Source organism: Gasterosteus aculeatus, chromosome 14 (assembly GCF_964276395.1).
Source record: "Gasterosteus aculeatus chromosome 14, fGasAcu3.hap1.1, whole genome shotgun sequence".
Lineage (NCBI taxonomy): Eukaryota > Metazoa > Chordata > Actinopteri > Perciformes > Gasterosteidae > Gasterosteus > Gasterosteus aculeatus.
In genome coordinates this window covers 5,249,186-5,258,223 of record NC_135702.1, presented here as the reverse complement: position 1 = coordinate 5,258,223, position 9,038 = coordinate 5,249,186, and the positions used below count along the sequence as shown (strand labels likewise).

Genomic DNA, 9,038 nt, shown 5'->3' with positions numbered 1-9,038 from the left:
GTAAAAAAAAGGAAGCAGTTACGCAGAAGTCGCGTCCATCCTCGTGAAATGACGTTGACACCTCCCGCTATCGCTCTGGACAAACAGTGGGCAGCAATAGTAATAATTGCAGGCTATTGATGATCATCTGTCATCGGGACTTCCACATCACCGCTGACGTCCGACTCGTGCAAGAAGGGGGCATTTTGACTTTCACCATCACCCACTTCTACCAAAGGCACCGGCGTGCAACTCCGTCAAGTCTGCAGCAACAGAAACACCACTTCACGTGTTCACCACACAGACTATGGTGCGGATTTTCTGAAGTTGCATCAAGCTGAATAACTGCACCTGGCAGGGACTTAAAATCCGGCATTCAGTCCGATATCATGGGCGGAGTGTGCGGATGCTCGTGGTCGTGCAGACCGATGTGGCGGCTTTTTATCCTTCTGGCCACAGTGCCGTGCCTGTTGCTCTCTGCGGGGAGCCCTGCAGCGGTGGTTGGCAAAGTGTATCCACGCGGAAAACACTGGGCAGTAGGTAAGATCAACTTTTGTTTGTTTGTTGCTTGATTGATTTTGTTAGTTTGCACCATATTTGGCAACAGAATAGTCAGAGCCAATCACACAACATCTCGTAGGGTCGGTAAATATTTGTACTATATTTAGAAGTCATCACCTTATTTATCCTGCTTCTGTATGAGCAATGAGAATCATGTTATTGATCCATCTTGCAGGGACAATTGGCTCAACTCTAGGTCAGATACAGTTTATATCTTCTTCTGCTGCACAGGTTCGCTTAAGGAATAAATTACGGGGGATTGAACCGAAGTAGCCAAATGAAATGTAACCTCAGTTAATGCAGCTGCTTCGTGCGACCGACGCACTTCATGCATCCCGTCACGCCCAACAGGTCACTTGATGGGGAAGAAGAGCATCGAGAGCCTTCCCGTGCTGCGGCAGACCAACGCCGAAGGTCACTACCTCCGCCTCCCAGGGGCCCCTGGGGCCACGCAGCGCCTGACGGAGGCTGTGATGCCACAGAGGAGCCAGAAACGGACGATGCCCCGCGCCGCAGGCTGGCTGCTGCGCATGCGCAGTGGCTGGAGAGAAGAGGAACGAGACAAGTATCTTAGAGAGGTCAGTGTGAGGATGATCAGTTTTTCAGTGATTCTTTATCAAACGCTGTATGGAAATAGATTGATATGGTTGCACGTGTTTTCTCTGTTGTAGATGTCTGACCTGCTTCTCCTGGCTTTGAAACTGCGGGACCAAGAACCCACCTGAGTGCGTTCAAAGAGTGTGTTCATCACCTACTAAACATGCACCCTGTAATCACATATTTTAATATTTCATTAAATATGTAATTGCATATGATTAAACATCTCTAATATTTGCATCAGGCAGTTTGATTACAGACTAGCATGAAAACGGTGATGTTTTATGAACTGGGGAGGTTTAAGAAATGTAACGTTGTGATAACTGCATTGTGGATGTCTCATCACGCTTTGCATTTATTTTTTACACCGCATTCAGAGTTTTTGTTCTAAAACATGCATAATGCTTCTGAAGCTCATTCCACCTGTACAGTAACCGGTTCGTACCACCGGGTGGCGCACAACACCCGATGGGAGAACCAGCAGAAAACATGTATTTTTTTTATTAAGAACCATTTATTACCCAGTATATTGCACATATATCGTCTTTAATAGTAAAGACAACATTATTACGATTTTACTTACAGAAAAAGTGAGCTTTGATGGTTCTTTTGTCTCATCCAGAGTAAACACTTACAGTAGAATAGCTGACAGGGACTTTTTCCAGCCCTCATGGGGTTGCAGACAATAGGAAATGCTAATTGAAACAATTTGATTACACACATGTCTTCACTTAAAGCCAAAGGAAAGTTTTGTCTTCGGCCCTTTTGCCTCATTTGTTGCGGATGATTGGCAAACAATACCGGTACAAGCCACTTTCACCCCGTCATTATGAGACTAATCCCAGGAGCCACTGGGATGACGTTTTAAAGGTAATGAGGAGCAAATAAGTGGGTTAACAAACCTGTAAAACCAAAGGAGGAAGTCTGGGAGTTGAAGCTGCACCATTCTTGTGGTTTAAGAGAACTTTTTAAACGGTAGTGGTGTTCATCGATTCCATGAAGAGGTCATATGGATTTGAACAAAGTTTAATTTACATCATTTGTTTGGCGCTCTTTGAGAGTCATTATGACATGACGAACAGATGAACATGTCATTCATCTTACCTGCTATTAGTGTAAAATGTACCTTATAAGCAGGTCACAGCTGTTCTGCTCTACTTGTCCATCACCGTCATTCCTGATGTACGCATATATAAGATAAGACATTCCTTTATTAGTCCCACCAGGGGGGAAATATATATATTCTTCATTCTCTACGACACTTCTGACAAATCTCAATGTCTTGTATTCTTCTGTATGCTTTGAATCCCCTTGAATTTGGGGATTTAAAGACTTTATTTCTTTGTTTCCAATGTGAAACATTGTCTGGGAAAACACAATGCGCCACAATGTCGTTCAGGAATTGTACGTATAAACTTTATTGCGTAGACAAATATTCACATTTGTTAACTGTTTCATGATGAAGATCAAAAGGCAGCAGGGGAGGATTGATCAAAATGAGGAGTGCTACATTTACAAAAGAAGAATAAATATTGGTACTAATGGACACTGGATAAGAAAAGTCCAACAAATGAATAACACAAGAGAAAGAAAATTACAAGAAAAACCATCAGTGTTCAAAATTTTACAGCGATTTCCTGTTAGTGTCAAAGATTTGGATACTTATAAGGGTAAAGCTTTACTTTAGGCCCCATTTCATGCATTTATAGGCACTAGAAACATTTAACGAGTGGTTTCTAACACATTATATTGAAGGTGTGAGCATTTTAGAGATAATTAGTTAATGAATACAGTTTTGAAGCCATATTATGAAAACAACGTACCAGCTTGTTACTTTTTTATCTGTTAAAAATCATCACCAGACTCTTATGATTTAAAATTTACTTCAGTACATTGTGTAACAACCATTTATTCAATCTTTATACACCCCTTTTGTTATCGTTAACGTGAGAGGAAAAGGGTTACCCTTATAAGCGCCGCGTGTGTCTCCGATGTCAACTGGAGATCTCACTCTCTCAAAAATATCAATCCCGTCCGCATGAAGTCGTTTTTTTCAAAAGATGCCGGACGACGCACTCCAGGTTCCCATTGTCCATTTCATAATCTCCACCCGGCATCACCACGTCTTCCCGATGGACTGAATGTGTTCCTTGGCCTTCATCCTCAGCGAGGCAATGCTAGAGTTCCTGGGGTCAACCGAGCAGTGGTAGGCCGGGGGCGGGGGGCACATGGAGCCCATGTGGGGCAGGTGAGGGCCGTGTCCCAAGGCCGGGGAGTTGAGGAAGGACGGCGGCAAGGAGGAGGGCATGGAAGGGGGAGGAGAAGGTGCGTAAGTGCACGGGAGGCCCTGCGAGCCGGTGATGAAGCCCGGTAGCGACTGCAGGGAGGCGGAGGTTGTGATCGGGGTGGAGAGCCAGGGGTCCAGCTGCAGGCTGGAGCACAGCGAGCCCGTGGGGGAGCGGCTGAAGGAGAGCAGGGAGGAAGAGGTGTCCTGGAGCTTGATGGAGCTCACCTCCAGCTTCTCCTGCCGACGCCATTTTGCCCGCCGGTTTTGAAACCAAACCTGAGAAGAAAGAGGAGGTTTTTAATTATCAATTAAAAAAATTAAAAAAACTTACTCAAGACAGGCACAGATTTCCAATAGAGAGAGAAAATGCTTTAAAGGCTAAAAACCCTAACCCTATTAACAAACTAAATATAATACTGTGTGAAAGTGTTCGAATATTTAGAAATATGGACGACAATATGAGATAAATAAGTGAAAATAACAAAGCACTTTCACATTCAATTGTAACAATTAACGATTAGTAATTGTTACAAAATAACATGTATTGAGATGATTGTTTTCCAGTTTTTTTTAGTTTTGAATCGATGATAGAAGCCATGACTGAAGTTCATTATTTTGAAAATCAATTTGAATTAATCATTTCTTTCAAAATAAATAGAATTTCTTTTAAAGTTTAAATTGATCAATGGGATTTAAAGTTAAATAAACCTGCAAATTAAATTAATTTGATGGAATAAACCAATATTTTTAAGAATGTTTTACAAAATGTCAGCAAATTGAACGTAATAATCTAGCAAAAAACCCTCCAATATTTCCAAAAAATATTACTTTTTTGGAAATATTCTTTTTTTACTAATATTCTTTTATTTATTTTAAACTGTTACAAATGTTTGGAGCTATACCTACTGGGATTTATATCTTAATACATATTTATGCGGTACTGACGCACGCAGAGTACACGCGCGCATGAAGAAAGGCGACGGAAGTGGTCCTTTTTTTCGGGGGGGGGGGGGGACATACCTGCACTCGGACCTCCGGCAGGTTGACCTTCAGCGCCAGCTCCTCCCTGCTGTACACGTCCGGGTAGTGGGACTTTTCGAAAGCTCTCTCCAGCTCGTGCAGCTGGAAGGTGGTGAATGTTGTTCGGTTCCGGCGGTGTTTCTTCTTCGGGTTTTCATCGTCGGACAGTTTTCCGTCTCCGTCCGGTGAGCTCGGGCACGCGGACGCGTCAGCGGCGCCGTCGGCGCAACACACACCTGCGGGGACACGAGAGCGTGAGGACCGACACAACAACTTGGACACGTCAAGTTTAGGCCACGTTTGTATCTGCTGTTTGTCGTTTAATGGATCGTGTTTTTAATTGCAAAAGTGTTGCTTTTCCATTTATATTTAGTGAACTTACTGCGCGCTATCGGGAACAGGATTTAAAATAAAAGTGAATCACTTTTGGAACTTGCAAACTTTTTAATTTCCCACTTTAAGTTAACTTGATGCAGAAATTGGGGGGAAAGAAGAAACTCACTGTCAAAACTTTCCGCGGCGTGTCCTTTCTTCATCATCGCATTCCGCTCGGCGTCTTTCACCAGGACTTTCTCTGCCAGGCTGTAGCAGGCCGACTTGTGGAAGATGGTGTCCTCCTTAAATCCCAGAATGGCCTCTATGCTGTGGACCGTGGACGGGTTGTCCCCCGGGCTCTGGACGCAGCGCGCGGAGGGAGAAAGGCGCTCGTCCATCATCATCATCACTTGGGAAGTTGATCCGAGAAGCCACATCGGTTCGGACGCTCACAAATACGACCAACTTCTCTGCAAATGCCGCTGTCTGCGTTAAAGTGGCAACCAGGGCGCAGTGGGGGGGAAAAGCCGCAGCGGAAGACGCGCACCGGTTGGCCCGTCTTGGCTCAGTGGATGTGGGGGCATCCTCAGAGGTGGCTTTTAAATAGTGGCCGCTACAAGACAGCTCATGCCCCCCCCCCCCCCCCCCCCCCACCTCCCCACGCGCACGTCAGAAAGGGGACGTCCTGTTGGATTTGGAACGTGGATTTAGGGGTAACTTTGCGGCCAAACAGGCACCGTCGCGCACACCCACCCTTTAACTCCTCCCCATCTCAAGTGCATCCGTCAGTGCTGCTAAACCTACTTACATAAATCTTAAAAGCATCTTTCCACTCCTCCAGATGTCATGTTCATGTCAGTCTGTAAAAAAAAAAAAGAAAAAGAAAAAGGAAGCTTAGGCGCACAGATTAAGGTACAACAAAATCATAATTACAAGATTTCTGGTCAGGACACAGATTGCAAGATGACGGCTTAATATTTAATCAAAGCGTCAAGATATTGTTGCCAAACCAAATATATTTCATTTAGTTTAAATAAATTATTTTCCATTGACCCTTAAGGAGAAGTGATGCACCTCTTGACACATGTTGAATAAAACACGCAAGTCATTTTATAGGCTTAATTATTCATAAATACGAATCAAACTATGGGGACTTTCTTTAACCATATCCGTAGGTGTTGGGTCGAAGATGGTAGCAAGCCCAAACAATAACAACTATGGGCTATAACCACTTAACAGCAAACAAAGATGGACAGCAGTGTGGTAATCCTTCTTAAGGGGATTACATTATTTTACTCAAAAGAGTTAAAACCCCTGAAACTATTTAGCCTTTCCTAATTACAGAAGGTGACCTTATCCTTTGTTTGACTGAGAGCAGAGGGGGGGTCAAAGAGAGGGAGAAGCTAACTGAGCACTGATTTAGTGAACCGAAAAAAAAGTTGTGACTTGAGCACATGCAAAAAGTTACTTTCTAAACGTGCTCTGAGGAGTTAACGCACCCACGCGTGAGCATAAAGCTGTACGTTGTCTGAAAAAAAGTTCCATTGTGTTCAAATGGATTCAGTTTTATTGTTAAGTTTTGGATCAGGGTGAAAATTAAGTTTTTATCTCATAAGCTCTCAGCTGGTTGGTTGCAGGCGCACAGACGGAGTTCATCTTCTGCATCAGTAGAACAACCTTCAGTGTCGACAGTAAGAGGAAACGTCTTGCCGGTTTCTTAAACTTAGTCGTGATAGGAACTCAAACTAAATCTGTCCTGTCTAAGCTTTAAATGAAAAGATTGTGCAGTTTACAATATGCACGCTGCAGGTTGGTTTAAGCTTAGCAAAGAAATATGAATGTTTCAGCAACCCTCAAATTCATTAATTAACACAACATATGTGTTTTAGTTTTACCCACAGAATAAATAAATTGGTAAAAACAGCCCATTTTTGTACAAGTAAAACAAACAAGTTACAAAGTGTTGATTAGCGTGCTTTACAAGTGCCTCTATTTTGCAGCCTTCAGACAGAGCCAGGATTCCTTTATCCAGCCTTATGCCTAAGTAAGCTAACCGCAAGAGAGAGAGAGAGGGAGAGAGAGAGAGAGAGAGAGAGAGAGACAGAGAGAGAAATCCCCAAAAAGAGTCAAGAATCATATTTTGGATTCATCTACACAAACAGAGGCCTCCAATGCCAACCGCTGGGCAGAGAGTGTCCTCGCTCAGCTGGCTCTGAGCTTTAGTCTACTCTCCAACCCTCCTCAGTCTTACCCTGCCCAGTCTAACCCCGCTCAGTCTAACCCTCCTCAATCTAACCCTGCTCAGTCTAACCCTCCTCAGTCTAACCCTCCTCAGTCCAACCCTGCTCAATCTAACCTTGCTCAGTCTAACCCTCCTCAGTCTAACCCTCCTCAGTATAACCCTCCTCAGTCTAACCCTGCTCAGTCTAACCCTGCCCAGTCCAATCCTGCTCAGTCTAACCCTGCTCAATCTAACCCTGCTCAGTCTAACCCTCCTCAGTCTAACCCTCCTCAGTCTAACCCTCCTCAGTATAACCCTCCTCAGTCCAACCCTGCTCAATCTAACCTTGCTCAGTCTAACCCTCCTCAGTATAACCCTCCTCAGTCCAACCCTGCTCAATCTAACCTTGCTCAGTCTAACCCTCCTCAGTATAACCCTCCTCAGTCTAACCCTGCTCAGTCTAACCCTGCTCAATCTAACCCTGCTCAGTCTAACCCTCCTCAGTCTAACCCTCCTCAGTCCAACCCTGCTCAATCTAACCTTGCTCAGTCTAACCCTCCTCAGTCTAACCCTCCTCAGTATAACCCTCCTCAGTCTAACCCTGCTCAGTCTAACCCTCCTCAGTCTAACCCTGCTCAGTCTAACCCTCCTCAGTCTAACCCTGCCCAGTCTAACCCTGCCCAGTCTAACCCTCCTCAGTCTAACCCTGCCCAGTCTAACCCTCCTCAGTCTAACCCTGCCCAGTCTAACCCTCCTCAGTCTAACCCTGCTCAATCTAACCTTGCTCAGTCTAACCCTCCTCAGTCTAACCCTCCTCAGTATAACCCTCCTCAGTCTAACCCTGCTCAGTCTAACCCTCCTCAGTCTAACCCTGCTCAGTCTAACCCTCCTCAGTCTAACCCTGCCCAGTCTAACCCTGCCCAGTCTAACCCTCCTCAGTCTAACCCTGCCCAGTATAACCCTCCTCAGTCTAACCCTGCTCAGTCTAACCCTCCTCAGTCTAACCCTGCTCAGTCTAACCCTCCTCAGTCTAACCCTGCCCAGTCTAACCCTCCTCAGTCTAACCCTGCCCAGTCTAACCCTCCTCAGTCTAACCCTGCCCAGTCTAACCCTGCCCAGTCTAACCCTCCTCAGTCCCACGTGGGACCACAGATCCACAGAATCGAAAAAAAACCCTACAAAAGCACAAAGCAAAATGCAGCGAATTCCCACATCTTGAGGAACAGTGAACGACCTCACGCACCAAACACAGACCCTCACACTCACACACACACACACACACATGCTCACATTCCTTATTATTATAATAGTTGTTATCATTCTGATACTGCTCCCGATTCAGTTGTTGTTGTAAACATGGAGGTTTGTGTTTTTTGCTCTCAGTGGTGTTTTGTTGTGCTTCCACCGCCTTGTACAGTACAATGTCTTTGGCAATATTGTATATCATCATGGATGGAATTCAGAGAGAGAGAGAGAGAGAGACAGGGTGAGACAAAGACAGACGGAGAGAGAGAGAGAGAGAGAGCAGGCGGACAACCTTGGCTCTGCTGATCCTATTAGATGTAATCTCCAGACTTCACAAATCCTCAGCCGTTTAAACGTGGGTTCATGTGAAACTCTGAATGTTGAGGATTCCTTCATACCCCCCATTCTGTCTAATCATCCCAAACAAGTGTTTGGTTAATGCCCAATTAAATTAAGACCAATTTCTTTTTTTCTCTCACTGCATTAGCTCTGGTCCAGGTAGATAGGATTAATTAGCTTGATTTTTAATGTGTGATGGTTGCAGCAGCTGTAACAGGATTCAGCGTGACTGTGGCCTTTTTTAGAAAACCAAAGAGGATTTGAGTGTCAGACTTATTAACGTTACAGTCAATAAGCATAGAAAAGTTCTTTAGAATAATAATTGGGTTGGAGCACGAACATTTGCATTCATGGAAAAGCTGAATACGGCTGTTTGCTGTGAAATGTAAGATGTTCTGCAGCTCAAAATTCAAACTGACATATTTGTAATAAGACCTCAACATGTGACTGACATCACACTTTGAAATCAAGTTT

General features: G+C 44.4%; 2 protein-coding genes across 2 annotated transcripts; one reads left to right on the top strand and one right to left on the bottom strand.

The window, feature by feature from the left end:
- grp (gastrin-releasing peptide) lies at positions 1–1,377 on the top strand. The gene is made up of 3 exons (XM_040198594.2): positions 1–519; positions 892–1,118; positions 1,212–1,377. Exons 1-3 carry the CDS (start codon positions 369–371, stop codon positions 1,263–1,265), a joined length of 432 nt encoding a protein of 143 aa, XP_040054528.2. The 5' UTR covers positions 1–368; the 3' UTR covers positions 1,266–1,377.
- A 1,150-nt stretch (positions 1,378–2,527) lies between these two features.
- Positions 2,528–5,397, bottom strand: rx3 (retinal homeobox gene 3). The gene is made up of 3 exons (XM_040198593.2): positions 4,947–5,397; positions 4,445–4,680; positions 2,528–3,700 (listed from the first exon to the last, which is right to left on the bottom strand). Exons 1-3 carry the CDS (start codon positions 5,194–5,196, stop codon positions 3,254–3,256), a joined length of 933 nt encoding a protein of 310 aa, XP_040054527.1. The 5' UTR covers positions 5,197–5,397; the 3' UTR covers positions 2,528–3,253.
- Positions 5,398–9,038: the final 3,641 nt, after the last annotated feature.

Coding starts and splice junctions, on each gene's coding strand:
- grp (XM_040198594.2), top strand. CDS start 369: ATGGGCGGAGTGTGCGGATGCTCGTGGTCGTGCAGACCGATGTGGCGG. Junction 520..891: donor CGGAAAACACTGGGCAGTAG/GTAAGATCAACT, acceptor CACGCCCAACAG/GTCACTTGATGGGGAAGAAG. Junction 1,119..1,211: donor GAGACAAGTATCTTAGAGAG/GTCAGTGTGAGG, acceptor TCTCTGTTGTAG/ATGTCTGACCTGCTTCTCCT.
- rx3 (XM_040198593.2), bottom strand. CDS start 5,196: ATGTGGCTTCTCGGATCAACTTCCCAAGTGATGATGATGATGGACGAG. Junction 4,681..4,946: donor CGCCGCGGAAAGTTTTGACA/GTGAGTTTCTTC, acceptor GTGTCCCCGCAG/GTGTGTGTTGCGCCGACGGC. Junction 3,701..4,444: donor TGCCGGAGGTCCGAGTGCAG/GTATGTCCCCCC, acceptor CTTTCTTCTCAG/GTTTGGTTTCAAAACCGGCG.